General features: G+C 42.0%; 1 protein-coding gene across 7 annotated transcripts in view; it reads right to left on the bottom strand.

The window, feature by feature from the left end:
• Positions 1-19,244, bottom strand: part of cltcb (clathrin, heavy chain b (Hc)) — a 77,979-nt gene that overhangs the window by 37,184 nt on the left and 21,551 nt on the right. For 4 of the 7 annotated variants that reach the window (XM_038814639.1, XM_038814643.1, XM_038814641.1 and 1 more), the window contains exons 3-8: positions 12,559-12,766; positions 9,752-9,754; positions 7,939-8,207; positions 7,304-7,465; positions 6,880-6,993; positions 4,279-4,452 (exon numbers count right to left, since the gene is read on the bottom strand). In XM_038814639.1, coding sequence (XP_038670567.1) covers positions 4,279-4,452; positions 6,880-6,993; positions 7,304-7,465; positions 7,939-8,207; positions 9,752-9,754; positions 12,559-12,766 — 930 coding nt within the window. The remainder of the gene's footprint in view (positions 1-4,278; positions 4,453-6,879; positions 6,994-7,303; positions 7,466-7,938; positions 8,208-9,751; positions 9,755-12,558; positions 12,767-19,244) is intronic. The other 3 variants (XM_038814640.1, XM_038814642.1, XM_038814645.1) reach the window with 1 other exon arrangement.

The raw sequence follows: 19,244 nt of genomic DNA, 5'->3' as shown, positions 1-19,244 counted from the left end.
GTTAATCCTTCTTCACATGGGGTACATGGAAGCAATTAAATCCCAGAAAATTGTTGGCAGCAATTGACCGCATCAGTGCTGAGAAATCAGTATTCAATACAGGAAGAAGTTGGTTCCTTAAATTTGAGTAGTGTCCAGTTCAGGTCCTTGAAAAGGGCACAGGAGGTGATTCACATGGTCCTAGGGATTAGGATTTCACCTACAAGTTTGGGTCAAAGAGGCAGAGGTTGTTCTCCTTTGAAAAAGATTGGAGTCAAGATCGACAGCAAGAAAGCAAAGTCTCAGCTGATGGGTTTGAGCTGAGAAGAAGAAAAAAAAAGTAAAATACAAGCAATTGCACCAACCAGAAGGCGAGTGGAAGAGGGCAAACTAAAGGATCTACCTGGTTATGATCAGATTAGGGTTTTGGGATAAAGGTGCTGTAAAATGAGAGCCCATGGCATAAGAGATTGTGGAACTCTGGTCAGACCAGTAATTTTTCAAACTACTTAAAATCTTAATGCTATTGTTAACAGGATATTACTTGCAATTTTTTTTTCAAACAAGGACAGGATATGAAATGCAATCATGAAGGAAGTTCAAGGTCATAGTATCAAAGCAAATTCTAATCTAATCTATCAACAGACTTATTCCAGCCTTGAACCTAGCCAGTTTCTGGTGCTCTCTATACAGAGATAGAGGTGCAATTAGTCAATTCGGAGGACGCTGCAATTACCATAGAATTTTACAGCACAGGAGGCCATTTGGCGTTTGCACTGGCTCCTGGAAGAGCTACCTAGTCTCTTTCCCCATTTCAATGTATAATCCAGCTCTCAAATCTTCCTATGGAATCTGCCTCCACCACTCCGTACATTCAAAATCACAATAAAGGTAGAAATCTTTCCTCCCACTTCTTGCCCTCTTGCTGAGTAAAGCATGCTCTCTTGTTGACCATCTTGAAATGGCGATTCCCTAGTCACTGACTAGCAGAAACAGAATGTCCATCCTTCTTTACCCTGTCAAAATTGTTCATCCAAGGAGAACAAGCCCAATTTCTCTTGTATTGGAATTTCTCATTGCTGGTATCATTCTAGTAAATCTCTGCACTTCAAACATCTCACTAGAACAAATTCCAAACGTGGTCTGTTCCACAATTGCGGTGTAGCATTAATTCCTTGCTTTTATACTCGTACCTCCATTTTTTTTTTTTTAATTTAGAGTACCCAATTAATTTTTTCCAATTAAGGGGCAATTTAGTGTGGCCAATCCACCTAGCCTGCACATCTTTGGATTGTGGGGGCAAAACCTACGCAAACGGGGAGAATGTGCAAACTCCACATTGACAATGACCCAGAGCCAGGATCGAACCTGGGACCTCAGCGCTGTGAGGCAGCAGGGCTAACCCACTGCGCCACCATGCTGCCCATGCCTCCATTTATAACCAAGCTTTTTCAGTTGTTTCAACTTGCCTGGCCACCTTCAGAGAATTATGCACTTGAATTCAGAGGGCTTTCTGTTCCTGTACTGAAGTTGTACCATTGAGCCTGTATGGCCTCCCACATTTTGCCAAAATGCATTCACATTTCTCTGCATTGAAATTAGTCTGCCCATTTGGCCAACGTATCAATGTCCCTCAAGTCAACTCAGTGTCATCCTCCAATTCACTATTCATCGCAAATCCATGCTGCCAAAGACACGCAATCCCAAACATTAGAACCTGCCATGTGGCACTGTATCAAATGCTTTCTTCCCTCCCAAATATACAACATTCACAGCACTGCCCTCATCTGCTTGTGCCTCCTTGTCAAACAACTCCGGCACGACCTGCCCTTGACAAAAACTCATTGACTAATATAGCTATCTTATCCTGTATTTATAGCCTTGGTCTTGTTTTCCACTGTCAAGCCGACAGGTCTGCAGTTTCCTGTGTTATCCTTTGCTCCTTTAAGAAGAGCGTCACATTTGCAATCCTCCGTCTCCCCCAGGTCCAATCGTATCCAGAAGGACCTGGAAAATTTCTGTGAACAGCTCCATAATTTGCTCCCTTGTCTCAGCACATCCCATCTGGGCCTGGCAACTTCTCCATTTGCTGCCAGCCTTCTTAGCACCTCTTCTTTACCACCATATACTGCTCAGTTGATCAATACCCACAACTGGGCCATTGTCACCATCTATTTTGGCAAAGACCGAAGCAAAGTATGCATTTACTACCTCAGCTTCAGCGAGTTAAGTAAACAGTGGCAACAACCGTTCACTCAAAGTGGAGTGGGTGCTTTAAGGCATTTAGCTACAAGTGCAATCCACAAATCATTGCATTTTAGTTACATTTAAAGGCAAGGAGTTGCATTAGAGATGAAATGGTAGGCACCATATGCATAGTCATTTGCATGTATGCGAATTCAGGCTGCTCATTCAGAGATTAATGCAAGAGAACTCGACCTGGAAGGAGTAAAACAAAATAATTTACCTAGAACCAATGTTATTTACAAACACAAGTAACAGGTGGTCCTTCAGTCCCTCATCTGCTCAGCCATTTGGTAGGATCATGGCTAATAAGATTGTGGCTTCCACTTCTTGTCTTCCCCTAGAACCTGTGGTTGTGACAGATCTTGACTGACAAAGTGAGTCAGTCAATCTAACTCACCTTAAAAATATTCAGGACCATAAGATGCCAAAAAATCTTCCTCCATTTTAAAATATACACGCCCTAATTCTAAATTGCCGACAGGAAGATATCCTCAGCATCTACCCTGGCCAGCCCCCTCACCTCAATCTACTATATAGGCCCAACCTGTCCTTAATCCCAGTAAGTGAACTTTCTCTGAACTGCTTGAAATACAATTCCATCCTAAGGAAACCAAACCTGTACAGAGTACTCCTGTTGTGGCTTCACCATTTTTCAAACTTTTATTCCTCAATCACTTTGTGCCTACTAACTTGTGATTCATCACAAGAATTTATATTGCAGAAGGAGGCCATTTGGCCCATCAAGTCTACACCAGCCCTTGAAAGAGCACCCTACTTAAGCCCATGCTGCCACCCTATCCCAGTAACCTAAACTTTTTGGACTTGGGGTAATTTAGCACAGCCAATCCACCTGCACATCTGTGGACTGTGGGAGGAAACTGGAGCATCCGGAGGAAACCCACGAAAGACATTACATTTCAGATATTGAATAATGTGCCGATATGCCAAGCAAAAGGGTAGAGAATTTGTAGAATCAATTCAAGTAGCAACTAACCTTTCCTACTGTCTGCCAAAAAGGAAGGCTCTGAGCAATGACCTTTGGTTAAATACAATGGCTGTCAACACAGATCACATTTCCACCTTAAAAATTAATGTTGCTATAGCCCGGCAAGTGAAGGATCAATTGACTTTTGGAGTAACACTTCCTCTTGACAAGCATGTTGCTGCCGCCACCTGGTCACAAGACTGCTCTGCACACTGCATTAAAGGCCACAAAAAAGGTCATCCAGCACATACAATCCAAAATACTCAGCATTCTAGAAAATAGCACAATAAACCAAACAAGACATTCTACAACAATCCACTACAACAATCCACTACTCTCCCACTGCAGAAATTTAAACTGAAATCAAGAAGCACATTTTATAATTTATGAAGCAATAAGCTAGTTACTGAACTGAGCACGAAGCGTCCATGTAAATTGACACATGCATGATGTATTCAGTATAGCACCTTCAGAAAAGGAATAGAGACACTTCCAGTGATGCAAGGATGTTATGCCAAATTGGTTCTTTGGAGGGGTTGCAAAACCTTGGTTGAAGATGTGTTTTCTTTTAAAAATGAAGGATTCATGGAATTAAATTTCAACTTGGTGAGCAGGGAAGGTACTGGGATATACAGATGGTGGTAGATAAGGAGTGCCAATGTCGAGCTGGAGGAACAGGCTCACCTTAATGAACTCAGGCTTTTGTTTTTAAAAAAAGCCGAGCCACGTCAGCATGGGAGCTGACCTAGTGTCTATTAAAGCTCTGCCAAGGGGCTGCATACAGATGGGGTTGAGGTGAAGGAGTATACATCAACAGCAGATGAGCCAACTTGTGGGGACAAAATTGGAATTCATTATTCAAAAACCAACAAGTGTAGTGACAAAAGATTGATGTGGCTGTCATTGAGAATCACCACCAGTAAAACACAGGCTTCAGCAAGCCAAGAAAACTGCTGTGATGTTGCTTTTGAAATTAAAAGCATCTTTTTGCATTGGTTCATAAACTTCTCATGCATGCAATTAGTGAAACTTGCTGCCAAATAATTTCAATTTGTACATTTTCCTACCTGACCCTTTCGATTCACTCCAATTATCCCAGATGTGGCATCATGCCCTGCTGTAACGAAGATGGTCTCTCCACTGATTCTGTTCATGTAAATACAGGTTCCAGTCTCCAAATCATATAGATGGATGTATCCATATTTAGTGATTAGAAAAACAACATCATGCTTTGCACTTATCTTTTCAGGAAAAGACAAGAAAAAGTTAATTAACTTATTGCATACCAAAGACAAAATTCTCTATTGCAAAAAAAGTGGCGCAAACACTGCAATGACATCACTGAAAATCCCTTAAGTCGCCACATTACAGATAGTTCGGGTACACGGAGGGAGAATTCAGAATGTCGAATTCACCCAAGCACAATAGGAATTTGTGGGAGGAAACCGGAGCAAACCCATGCAGACACTGGGAGAAAGGCTCTGCACAGTGACCCAAGTGGCTGCCCCATCACAAGAGAATCAGTTACAGCTGATTATTTTAATCAGTGGTTTAATTAGGTGTTTACAAAAGAAAGGATCAGTATACTCGACAGCAAGGATTGCTTTGCAGTGGCATTAGTTTGGAATAGAGTGCACTTGAGGAATTGAGGCCAGTGTATTTATGATCCTGAGAAATGGCCATTTGTTGCCAATTGCAAGGTTTAGAAGATGTTTAGAACAGTACAGCACAGAACAGGCCCTTCGTCCCTCAATGTTGTTCCGAGCAATGATCACCCTACTCAAGCCCACGTATCCACCCTATACTAGTAACCCAACAACCCCCATTAACCTTATTTTTTCGGACACTAAGGGCAATTTAGCCTGGCCAATCCACCTAACCCACACATCTTTGGACTGTGGGAGGAAACCGGAGCACCCGGAGGAAACCCACGCACACATGGGGAGGACGTGCAGACTCCGCACAGACAGCGACCCAGCTGGGAATCGAACCTGGGACCCTGGAGCTGTGAAGCATTTATGCTAACCACCATGCTACCGTGCTGCCTGAAAGGTCTGTTCTGTACTTCTGTACACTGGTCAGTGGGAAGTTCTGATGCATTTGGGACAATCAGTAGTCTTTATGGTCTGTAACATCTCAAATCTTCAGCCAACTGAGATTTTGATCAGCACAATTAGCTGCAATAATGCAAAGAATGTCCTTCGCACAGAACAGTTCTGTTCCCTGCAGTCTACATTTCAAATTACACTTGGAGCAGTGCAACTGCATTTCACAGTTCCACTTTTCAGCATTAGGGGGTTGAATAGACAACTGGCGATCCCAGTATTTGTTAACAGATGGGAAGAAAATTACAGCAGTGTGCCACCCTGGCACCAAACATTGATCACACGAGAGATTGAAACTACAGGGGAAACCCTCGAGAAACCACTATCTATGGAGAACAGAGCTATGTGCAAGCATCCAATCACAGGAGCAGAGCAGCAGTCTCAAAAGCACTTTATGGCTACCAAAAACTGGAGAGTCAGTGGTATTATTACTGGACTAGTAATCCTGGGGGCACCGGTTTGAATCCCACCATAACAGATGCCAAAATTTGAAAAGAAATCTGTAGTTTAGTCATTAAAATCTACCTGGCTCAACAAAGCCATTAGGGAAAGAAAAATCAGTTATCCCAACTTTAGTTTGGGCTACATGCAAATCCAGACCCACCGCAGTGTGAATTACTCAAATACCCCCAAAAGCAGGCAAATGGGGCCTTGGGTTTATGCCTCATCCAAAGTACAGCATGCAAGTGCAGTACACCAAAATTGCACTGGCAGTGTAAGCATAATTGTACATTAGTCCTGAAGAAGGAATTGAACCCAGAACGTTGCGATGTAGGCAAGGGTGCTGCTAACCTGAGCCAGTTAACACAAGGAGCTTTTGGTGCCACAAAATCTGTGTATTTAAAAAGTGCTGCACAAACCTTTCCTCAAGGCTGGGCTTAGAGCTTCTGACTGGTACAAGTGTTATGAACTACTTGTTCGTATGCAAATTCAACGTGCAAAAATGATTAACCTAGTGACAAATACCATGCTCACATAGGAGCAGCCAATATACACAGGCACATACTAAGTATTAAAGGGAAAAATAGGGCAGCACAGTGGGTTAGCCCGGTTGCCTCAGCCGAGGTCCCAGGTTCGATCCCAGCTCTGGGTCACTGTCCATGTGGAGTTTGCACATTCTTCCCGTGTTTGCGTGGGTTTCGCCCCCACAATCCAAAGATGTGCAGGGTAGGTGGATTTGAAAAATTTGAAATTTGCTAATTTGAAAAAATGAATTGGGCACTTAAAAATTAAAGGGACAAATTAGCAGGTGGCACAAAGTTTAGCACTGCTGCCTCACAGCACCAAGGATCGATCTCAGCCTGTCAGAGTTTGCCCATTTGTGTCTGCGTGGGTCTCACCCCTACAAACCAAAGATGTGCAGGATAGGTGCAAGTTGCCCCTTAATTGGATACTAATTTTTTTTTTTTAAGACAGATTAGGCTCAGCCATTTTCATTGACCTGTTTTATGGACAGAAAAAAATTAATCCAACCTGCATCCAGACAAGTACCTCTACATGGAACCCAACAGTTGAGGCAACTAGTGGTAATGAACAATTTCACCACTGTACATATTTAATTACCTGCATTGCAACAGGAAAGTCATTTTGTGCTTCTGGTGGGAAAAAGACATCCACTGCCTTTTTGGCAAAGGGCTGGTTCCCTGTAGGAGGAGTACCCACTTCGATAATGTGAAGCTGCAAGAAAACCAGACATGAGTGTACAATCCAATATGTCGGCATTATAAAAGTTCAAACCATGTTGGTTCACTACAGTATTCAAATTACTGTTATCTAGAATTCATAATGGTGCTGCAGAGCCAAGTACTAACTCACTTGTTTAGTTTTCCACATTATCTAAATTACAAAGCCATATAGTTAGTCACAAGAGTACACAAGAGTACAGTGTAGTCACAGCACAAGCTACTTTAGTAATGCAATTCAAAAGCAACAATTGCCCAGTACTGGTTACGGCCGTACTAGTCTATGATACCAAAGCCAGACTCACCTTTCCTCCAGCTTGTCCTCTGACAGCAAAGCAGAATAAAGTTGACTCCTCTGCATTGCCTTCCATCTTGAACTGTGCAAAGGCAGCAGCATGACCCTCAATTGGCTGAGATACCTTCCTGTCCAAAGAGTAAAGCTGCATTGCACCCACCACCCGGTTTTGCTGTTCAAAGAATCAAATTTTAAAATGTTAGAGGAACTCACAAGCAGCTACATGTGCTTTCCTCTCTAGCCGGCTGGTGGCGGCGGCGCAAAAGGTACATTTTAAGGCCATTAAAAGTGCACATGCCTCAGCTACCACAAGTACTTGAAATGTACGTGTGAAAATTTTTGTAGCCCAAAAGAACTTGGGGGTACTTTAGCAGCTTCTGCAGTTGAACAGCAAGCACAAGGCCATGCCCCTGACTGTTGTACATTTGCCCTCTGGCAGGGACTAGCCACACCAGTGTGCTCCCCGCTTCCTCAGCACAAGGATAAGGTATTGCAAAAAAAAAAAACAGCAATCGCTGGATAGCACATGGGTATCAATTCCAGATACATTGAGGGACACCGTGCCATCACATGGGAAGCAATACAAGGGAAACCTTATTCCCAGAGTACAAAATAACAGTAGCACCTAGTGAATGCTTTATATACCTGGGCAGAGATACCAATGAGCAGTAACCATTTCTGCTTGGCGTCAGTACGGTAATTGATGATCTGGCAGCCTGCTAGACTGGAGTGTCTATCAAAGACCTTCATTGGCTGAGACTCTCCCTCCATGCTCCAGTGATAGACTGCAGTGTCCGTTACCAGGGCTATTGTGTTCAGCGAGATCCACTTCCAGAAAGTGACATCATCCACCATGGTATGAGCCTTCATCTTACTTTTCATTTCAATATTAAATATTTGCAGTGTTTTTCCAGCTGTAGGAATTTGAAGAAATAGTGAATCCAAAGACTAAGACTAAACAGATACTGCCAAAATGCTCCTTAATCTTTATTTAGCTCAGAACCCAAGACCTGTTGGCATGCCAGTAAAGCTCAAATGCCACCATCAGGCCATTTGCATGTTTCTCTTCAAGTGGTGTTAAATTAATAGAAGTAGAACATATTTGATGTCCCACAATTTAACCAAGATACAGATTATATACCATTGCAATTTCTTACAGAAGTGGCAAGTTACAATGTAAGACATTAATTTGGTGGACGTCAAGGAACTGAAGAATCACAGGACTAACTAGTTGTCCATTTGATACTAGGCATTTAATAAGCCATCCAGAGCAATGCAGTATCTGTCTATGGTTGTTAATGCTTTGTAAAAAGATAACCTTTTACAAGATTGCATTACATGTGAATGGTAGGACTGAACCAAACAGCATTCATCTGTATGCATTTCTGGAGCACAACACAGCACTCAAAGGATGGGAACATCTACAACTAGCACCCAATGAGATTAGTTTTCCCAGTCGTAACAAAAAAAAAATTGATGCAGGCCATGGCTATGGGAATTTTTGGAAACTGTACAATCCCTACACCAAGCATATTGCTGAACTGCATTTTAAGGTGTGTGAAAGCTCATCCACAATTCACGAGAAGGCTGGATATTTTGTAAGTGATAAATTGCAAATTTCCAGAGCTTCACCAATAGACACAAAATACTCAACAGGGACCACAACCAAAAAAAAAAAAGAGGCACACTAGTGGACTCAAACCACCTTTTCCTATTGAGACTCACAATTGAAGATTAATGGAATACAAGTGAAAAACCTATTGCTCAATTGCATTCAGACAGAAGTTGTTAACTCCTTGATTGAGAAAACACATTACATGGCAAGATACAGGGGGAAAACCCAACTGCTTAGTGCTTGTTCCCATCCAAAATATCCAGTTGTACACAACACTACATTGAATGCAAAATTCAGGCTCATGGCTGTTCTGGCCCAGTTCATAAAAGTACACATTCCCTCACCCATCAAGTTTCAGAATTCAAACCTATGGAAATGAAATGCTCTGTGGGATGTAGCAAGTTGAATGTCAGCAGATAAATTTCAGAATAAGATGCCAGAAATGACTAGGACTCCCAATTTCCCTCCCCCCCCCCCCCCCCCCCTTGTCCACAAGCTGCTAGGCAACAAAGGTTTGCAATTTGTCAGGTAACTCTTCATCCAGGACTCAAGCCTTCTTATGGATTTAGGATTTTTGCCCCATGCTGGTGGAAAATAAGCCACAACCAGCGAGTTATACCTCATCAAATCAATATTGACAAAAGACATTGACAAAGGGTGTGGAAATGTTAGGCAAAATTCAATAGAGATGGCCCCCTTCAAAACAGAACAAGTCTTCCAGTACAGCAGTCTTCCAATACAGTTAATATTTCAGAATCAATTCGGAAATGTAAGATGGTCTTGAAACCCAAAAAGTTTTATAAACTGGACCAGAATCAAGCATCTAGATTTAAAGTAACTCACCATCTGCTTATACAAAGAAAGCGGTAAAGAAATACAAAGTAATTGAATCAGTAAAACAAAACTAAGCGTTACCAAAACAGCTTGTATAATAAAAAAGTTAAACTTTTCAACTGCTTTGCAAAAAGATAAAGCAGTCACTACATTTCACTAGTAGATTTAATTTCATACATAGTGAGTGCTACATGTACAAGAATCTCTCCGCTTCCAAAGTTACTTAATTTGGAGCAACTAAGCATTTAGACACAGCAGAGGATATCCGGAAATAGTTAGGGGAAGCTACTGAATCTGAACTAGCTAAAGCATCTAAGTTTAAGTAACTCCAAATCAGCTCCTGATGTCGTCATCACTCCCCTGCATAAAGAAATTCAAGAAAATAGTTAATTATTTTTCAGAGAAGGAGTATATGGGTTTTGCAGCTCGTGTATTTAAAGTTTAACAACCAATTACACTTCCCACTGACTTCACCCGACCTTTCCGATCTGGCAATGCAAGTGGTGATTAGTTGGGATTGTCAAGTCTATCAAAGTGATTTAAATACATGCTCAGTCACCTTTAACACAAAGCAGCTTTTATTTTGACTACCATTTATGGCAAGACCATATCTCTGGTGTGTAGATGAGACATGGAGAATCCCACTTAAATTCCATGCTTGCAAGGCCATGAGGTATTTCCAAGTGGCTCTGCACACTCATCCCAGTTTATTTTATAAGATGGTTCCAACCAGAAATGGTTTTGTAAACATCACTGCATCCACAACTTAATTAGTTCCAAACATTTAGTTAGCCAAAAAGTAGAATTATGTACTACCACTGGTACCACTAAATTTACCATTGATGTACGCAAGCTAGTTTTAATTAGAGCTAACCACATTACAATATGCAAAAATAATCTCAAATGGGGAACAAGGTTTCAAATATAACATTTAGAACTCAAGCAAACATTGGCATTTTCCCCACAATAGGAAAGTTTAAATTTGCAGTGAAGGGGATGGGGCAGGCTGCACCATTTCCAGCCTACATCAGCAAAGTTTGCCCCATTTCCAGCCTACATCAGCAACAAAGTTTGCCCCATGACAATTTCCTTCCTCAGGCTTGCCTTTTCATCCTCAGAATTAGTGTTCCCAAGGAAGTTGGCATTCAGTACTCACCCTTCCCAAGGTAAAGATTAGAACCAACAGCAGTTTGTGCCAATCACATTTATGCATTAGTCATGCAAATGCCAGATAACAGCAAAATGACCAAGTTAACATACAGGATCTTGAGGCTTGAGAGAAGATGGTGAAAGGATGCTTCCCCCCGTGTGGGTGGGTGGGGGACACACTGGAACTATAGAACACCAGTTTAAAAGCAACAGGCCAGGCAGTACGGTGGCACTATGCTCAGCACTGCTGCCTCACAGCACTCTAGGTCCTGGGTTTGATCCCAGCCCTGGGTCACTGCCTGTGTCGAGTCTGCTTGGGTCTCACCCCCAGGACCCAAAGATGTGTAGGTTGGGTGGATTGTCCATATCTTATTAAAACAGTTTTTAAAAATTCATACGGGGGGGGGGGGGGGGGGGGGGGGGGAGGGGGGGGGGGAAAGAGGAGGAGGATACTTATTGTACAACTTTTACACTGGAGACCAGATACCTCACCTCTGTGCCAACAGAAGGGAGTGGTGGCAAGAGGTGAAAGGAGGGTGGAGGAGGGGGACAGTGTTGGCAGGAAGGGCAATAGGACAGCCTGAACTATATGGAGGCGGAACCAACAAAAGAGCCTTCAATTCATGCTAAATTGCACCTGGAAAAAAAGTTCGGTACTTACATATACAGGCCCCTCATTTAAGACAGATAAGAAATTGAGGGCTATACCCATGAGCAGTGGGTTATGCCGTTTGTATGCATGCCCCAAAATTACACTATTTGGACTTTTCAGCAACCTTTGGAAGGCAATTGAAATTACCCAAATCTGAAGTTAAAGCCCACACTCACAACTGATTCAATTAAAGCCTGGTGCAGATATCAAAGTAACATTACTGCCCAATTGAAAGTTAAACAAATTAATTCAGATTACTATGACCAAATGGTAGACACTAGAATTATCTTCTGGATGAAGTCACTGCAGAATTTCAATAAATTGAGATAATAATCTCACTCAACATTGGGTCACAGTATAAAGATACACAATTTAGCAAACTATTCAGCAAGATACCATTCCCCACCTGAAGTCAACCCACCTGGTGCAAAATTCACTCACTGGTAGCACAACAATCTGGCAGCTATTGAGCCCCTTTTCATGTCATGCACATCCAAGTTGTCAAAGCAGGATTGATGATGGCAAGGTCTAACCTGGAAGCTTCTGTGATAGCGAGATGAGAGGGTACATTCAATCCCTCAACAACTGTACTTTCTACGCACAAAGTATACTGCGAATTTTAAAAAAATCTTTGACTGGGATAGAGTTCACCCCAGATCCAACATTTGTTGAATATCTAAATGGAGTGAATCTAAAGATTAGTTCCAGGATGCTGCAGCTAAAATTTAAATACCATACCATTTCTACCCAAATCAACTTGTATACATTCAGCCACTAACAGCTAACCAAATTAAAAATTTATACACTTGCTTTCAATGGACGAGGAAAAAAAACAAATTTCCAGTTGCGAATTCCAATGCAGAGACCAAGGCCAAGTCTTTACAAACCAAACCCAAAACAAGCCATCTAAACCAAATGCCTGGCCTAGCAAAATCAATACTTACAGGCAATACCCACCCATGGAGAACCAACATTTTTAAAATAAATAAATTGAGCACTGTGAACTCATTCTTACCTTTTAATGCAATAACCTTGCTGGCTGGATTCATAATAGCACTATCGGCAGAGATTGGACGGCGAATGGGATTGTTGGGTTCATTCATATCAATGATGACCACCTGGGCTTGCTCACCAACCTTCTCCCGAATGCAAATGAATTTGTCAGACTCCATCGTGAGTGTGCTGAACCCAATATTTGCAGGATTAATGCCCAGGTTTTGGAGCTGAAATAATGAAACAAGAAAATGCAATGAATCAAAAGTGCAATGTCAAAAGCTAGGCTAGTGGCTGATGTGTTGAGTGCTCAAAAAAGACCATTATTTTTATAACAAATCACTATTCCTCACCTTATAGGAAGATGGAGGCAAACTGTAACCTAGTTCATAAAAGGAGACTTGCTAGGTATGTTTGGTTCCCTTATTTTGAATCAATATTCAAGCTGCTGTTTACTACTTGCTACTCTTATGCTACAAGATATAAAATTCAAGCATAATGAAAATGAAAATCACTGACACAAGTAGGCATCAAATGAAGTTACTATTAAGCCCCTAGTCACCACATTCCAGCACCTGTTCAGAGAGGCTGGTACAGGAATTGAACCATGCTGCTGGCCTGCCTTGGTCAGCTTTAAAAGCCAGCTCTTTAGCCCTGTGCTAATGCCCGATAAGGAAGAGAATATTTTGGTCAACGGGCAAGACTAAAATTTGAATTATGCAATTGTGATCAGAACTCAAAAAAGCAGCACAAGGCAAACAAGAGAATCTGGTCCAGTCAAATTAATGGCAACTTTTTGAAATGAACATCTAGGACACCCAAGGTTTGAAATAGTCACATACACCTCTGTTAACAATCTTTAAACCAACAAGAGCACTCATCCTACTGAGATACAGATGGAATGGGTGCGATATACTGTGTTCATAATCTAAAGCTGTGCAGAAGTTGCAAACTGCATGATATCAGATTAGAGTTGGGAGTAACAGATGCTTACTCAATTCCATTCCAACTGAAATGTATGCCCTTAAACAGTCACGAGCAACTAACTATCAATACTCCCATTCTAGAGCACAGCCAAAAATTCTATTGCACTACAGGACCAGGCCATTTTGATTTATGGAATCATCACACTTAAGGATTGTAACAAACTGGATAAAATATTTATTTTTAAAAGAGTGGTGTTCAGAGTTGCATATTCATGGCACCATTTCAAATGCAAAGTACCAAATCTGAATGCATGGCATGTTTCCAAACCTGCACACCATGACATGCAACAGGACATTTAAATTGAATACAAGGTAAATTAAGGAATGCATTTTAATGTTATTCATTAGGAATATTCACCACATTTTTTTATTTTTTTTTTAAAAGTCAGTGCCACAATTTAGTCTACATCTGTTTCATGTTTCCCAAGGAAACAAATTCAGTATGCAAAGGAAAGTGGGATTTAGATAATGCAAGCTGTGTCACATGGATTTAGAAACCAGTCCTTGGTCACTTTGCAGTGATAGCAATTTGGAGTATTACATTATTCATGGTTAAATGATACTGGTGTATACTTGGGAGCTAGTCATAGCTCTAGTCAGCTGATAAAAATATCCTCAGTTACAGTGAAAATTCAACAATTGTTCACCAATTCACATTCCTGCTGCAAAGCATCCCGAGTGTACAGGACAAACAGCATGCTGTTTTTGCCATCTGTTTGCATTACTCAAAGAAATCAGGCTGGAGTTTGCACATTCTCCATGTTTGCATGGGTTACACCCCACAACCCAAAGATGTGCCGGGTAGGTGGATGGGCCACACTAAATTTCCCCTTTATTGGAAAAAATGAATTGGACACCAATTTATTTTTAAAAAATCAGACTGCTTTGATGCATTGTACATTTAACCTCCATATCTGAAATAGAAATGGGAACAAATTCTTTGAAGTTTGTTCAGACCATTTGAATTGAGTTATAGGTCTTGCTGTACTACATCTGGAGGGGGGTGCACTTGTGAAAGAAAGAATGTTACAACACAAGGACCATTTTCAAAAAAGTCTTTGCCTACGTTTAACATGAGCTTTGACTATGCTGGTTTAGCTCACCAGGCTAAATCGCTGGCTTTTAAAGCAGACCAAGCAGGCCAGCAGCACGGTTCGATTCCTGTACCAGCCTCCCCGGACAGGCACCGGAATATGGCGACTAGGGGCTTTTCACAGTAACTTCATTGAAGCCTACTCGTGACAATAAGCGATTTTCATTTTCACATGTGCTGCAGTATGAGCAAACTATTTCAAAGTCAGATTGTAGAAGATCACAAGCCCTACCACAACAATAGAACAGTTATGGAAAGGGAAGACAAAGATACACTAGTCTTGTAAAAGATGGCTGCTGTATTTCCTGCCCCTGCATGGGAGCATCTAGTGATCTTGTGCTATTCATTCCAAAATACCTCATGCATGAAGCTGCTTCATTGCAAGTATTCCAGGCTACTTCCACAGAGACAAAAAAATAGTGCATCTGCTTCAGATTGAGGGATAGGCAGAAACCTGGAGAGAGTTAGAACCTGCATCCCAATGTGGTGAGCATTCTGCACTGGAGAACATGCATCATTCTAGCAAAGATTTTCCATTCAAGATTATGAATCCAGGGTCACAGTAAGTAGCATATGTATATTAGACACCTGCTGGGATAACTGCCACTTGAGGAACAGAATGAATGTATTCCAGATTTATACACAACCAGTTGTTGAACATGACTTCATAAAGGTAAATTGTCTCCACGACTGTTCCATTCAAGTTCAAACAGCTGCTGCCAAATAGAGTCATTTTTGGCAGCCATGGTTAGGACAGGCATTATTTCTTGCAAATAGAGTGAAAGATCTAAACTTGGAGGGTTGCATTTATCATGTAATTGTGCGCTACAAATCCAAAGTAATAGAATCCAGCCACTAAATTGTTATCCCTGGTCCGGTTAGTCAAATGCGTTAGCTCAAAAAGCACCTTCAAAGGGCAGGGAGAGAAATAGCCAGCAGGGAGAACCTGTTCCACATGGCCCAGATGTGGATCTTGAACTCCTGTGCAAATGCACTCAGTCACTGCTAGAATGCCACAGGCTTAAACAGATGTTCTAGCAACGCTGCTTGCACTGCCATCCGTCTTCAGCATTTACATGAAGTCACCAGAAATTACGACGGCTTCAAACAACATTCTGGGTAATGGGCTTAATTTCTTCAGGCACCGGCCCTGGGTCACTGTCCGTGTGGAGTTTGCACGTTCTCCCCATGTCTGCGTGGGTTTCACCCCACAATCCAAAGATGTGCAGGTTGAGTGGATTGGCCATGCTAAATTGCCCCTTAATTGGAAATAAAAATAATAATTGGGTCTCTAAATTTATGTTTAAAAAAATAAAAAATTTCAGGCAAGCCCCTTGAAGGGAAGGGACCAAGAGATTGAGAAAGTTAAACCAGCTTCTTGGGCAAATTAATGACTTGCTAAAGCAGAGGATATCCAGCAAGTTCACCAACTTTTTCAGGTGAAATCGAAAACTAGGTCATACCTGCAGCACTCAACCAGCGCCTAGGAAATTTTTGAAACTGAATAGGGGCCTCACGGTAGCATGGTGGTTAGCACCAATGCTTCACAGCTCCAGGGTCCCAGGTTCGATTCCCGGCTGGGTCACTGTCTGTGTGGAGTCTGCACGTCCTCCCAGCGTGTGCGTGGGTTTCCTCCGGGTGCTCCGGTTTCCTCCCACAGTCCAAAAATGTGCGGGTTAGGTGGATTGGCCATGCTAAATTGCCCGTAGTGTAAGGTTAATGGGGGGATTGTTGGGTTACGGGTAACGTGGGTTTAAGTGGAGTGATCATTGCTCGGCACAACATCGAGGGCCGAAGGGCCTGTTCTATATATAGAACCTAGGAAATTTTTGAAACTGAAACTAAAAGCCTTTTTCACTATGCCATGTTGGAAAATGCATGGCATTTCCACTTTCCCCAGCAGAAAACAGCATCTAGTCTCTAGAATTGTAAATAATAATGCCAACTTTCCCAAGTGCAATTTTATCAGTGATGTGACTAAATAACTTTGACCTTTAAAAAGCAACTTTAATCACACCCACCTTTTTGTTCTTGGTTACAAGAGTAACTAAACATTGAAGTTGGGTGTGGTTACAAATTACATTTTTCATCTCCCACCAGCACTAGAATGAATGGTAGATAAATTGTACTTTCTACAGGCCCAGAAACTCGATTGGATTATGATGTGGAGATGCTGGAGTTGGACTGGGGTGAGCACAGTAAGAAGTCTTACAACACCAGGTTAAAGTCCAACATGTTTGTTTCAAACACTAGCTTTCGGAGCACTGCTCAAAATCCTACAAACTGTCCTGGCTTGAGACAATTCACACCTCCAACCTGGGGTTACCCCTCTCTGGATCCCCAGCCCACTCTGTAGTTTGCACATTATCCCCATGTCTGCATGGGTCTCACCCCCACAACCCCAAAGATGAGCAGGGTAGGTGGATTGGCCACACTAATTTGTCCCTCATTTGGAAACTTTTATTTTTAAAAGTTAAAGGGGTATCAAAGAGGATATGCTGCAATATCAGATACCCAATAGCCTTACAGGCAAGAATGTGTAAGGTATGGGAAGCTTGCCAAGTGATCAGAACTATAGCCCAGCATGAGCAACCTTGAAGCGTGAAATATTTGGAAAACATTTAGAAACTGTTGAAACAGCCCAATTGTTTTGGCTGAACACAAGGCTAATGAGCCAAGTAAATTTTAGTCCTTGTGGATGGAATTCCACAAGGCCCTTTGTTCGAATGCCCCCCCCCCCCCCCCCCCCCGCCTCAAATGTGCTAGACAGGAGGGAAGTAAATGCACATTATCCACAAACCTGGTAATGCTCAGGAATCAAGCGTGGGGTGGATAGCCCAAAAAAAAATTACATTACTTCCCATTTCTGATCTCTGGGTTGGCCTAATATTGTATGAACATTCTTGGTCTCCACTGTGGAGAAAAATGGACAGCTTCACACGTTCAAAAAGCAACTCAAGAGCGCTTTCAATCACCAAAATGGAGTTTCCAGGAAAATTAAATGGAGTTTGACTAGTATTTAACAGGCTATGTATCAGAACATAAAATTGCCCAAGAGGCCACACAACAAAATTAAAAAACTCAAAGCATCAGCTCACTTTCTGAAGTCTGTAAATGCACATGTGGAGCTACAAACTGTGGACAAACTTTACAGCCAGTAGTCCTTTCCTCAAATAAAAGGTGCAAGGAGAAAGGAAATAGCTAAATTTATTTTAAGAAAGAAATTGACACGTTGAAGTACCCAATTTTTTCAATTAAGGGGCAATTTAGCATGGCCAACCCACCTAAGCTGCACATCTTTGGGTTGTGGAGACCCACACAGACACTGGAAAATTCCATGGACAGTGACCCAGGATCGAACCCAGGTCCCTGGTGCTGTGAGGCAGCAGTGCTAACCACTGAGCTGCTGTCAATTCATACACTATTCTCCTACTTGCTAAAATCAATAATTTGGTGTACACTACAGGCATTGGGATTTTAGCAACAGCATTCTCAAAAGGCAACTGTGCGCTGGTAAATGTAGGTTTTAACATTTCACAGACTGCTCAGCATTCGTAAACTTCACCCGAAATTAAATGCACTCAAACATATTCATGGGTAGTGGTCAATCCATAACTGCCCATAGGTGGTAATAGGCTTTAAACTGTAGGTTGTTCAAGAGTGGTTCACAAGGCTGTCAGACCATTGCTTACAGTAGGGATTGCAGGAACCCTCCATAAAAAGGGGCACAAATATCCACTTGAACTGAAATTAGTACTCTTAGTAACATGCACAATTGCACAAACTTTAAGCAAAATGTTAAGACCAATGAAGTGAAACAGGACTAGGCCCATCCCTAGAAAGTAATCAGACAATTGGTGTAGCTAGGGTTAGTATTTAAAACATTTTATCCTAAGTAATACAAAAATAACAGCTTGAGTGGGGAATTCAATGAGTCAATTGTATTCATGGCAACGCCATGTTTGGATCAGGTCATGTTGCCCCCACACTAATTTGCAATTCTTATGCAGGTTTGGATTGCTGCAGCATGTTAACTCACCATTTATTCATGTTCCTTTCACAATGATTACCTCCCAAACAGGTAGTGAAGGAAATGTACAGTTACCTGGTTCTACTGTATTTGCCCTTCATATTTTAGGCACTTCTGGTGTGGTAGTGGTCATGGTTCGAGTGGTCACAGGGCAGCTCCTGCTTGGAGGTGCTGATTTTTGAACTTAATACCCATTTGATAGGTTAAAAATTGTGGGTGGCAGATTTTCCCCTGATGTGGAATGAAGAGGGTACCAGACCTGGCAGAAGTTGGTGAAAGCCCAGCTCAGGAGTTGGAGGAGCATTCTAGCACAGATGGGAAAGAGGGAGGAGGATGGGCCTTCAATGGCCACAATTGCAGATGGACGAGCTTAGAACTTCAATAAAAACAGCATTTTGACAACAGTGCAAGGAAATGCAGGGAAGGATGCAGGCTTCACAGGTCTTTGGGGGTGCAATGATAAAAGTGGAGCACAGTGCTCGAGACAGGTGTTGGCACAAGGAGGGGGGCAAGAATGTTTTTTCTGCAGGCAAGGGTTGACAACCAGGTGAAAACAGTCTCGCAGCAGAATCTGCGCATAGTGGGTGTGGTTCTGCTTA

Source organism: Scyliorhinus canicula, chromosome 12 (genome assembly GCF_902713615.1).
Source record: "Scyliorhinus canicula chromosome 12, sScyCan1.1, whole genome shotgun sequence".
NCBI classification, from domain to species: Eukaryota; Metazoa; Chordata; class Chondrichthyes; order Carcharhiniformes; family Scyliorhinidae; genus Scyliorhinus; species Scyliorhinus canicula.
The sequence above is the reverse complement of the archived record's forward strand: the minus strand, read 5'-3'. Positions and strand labels throughout refer to the sequence as shown.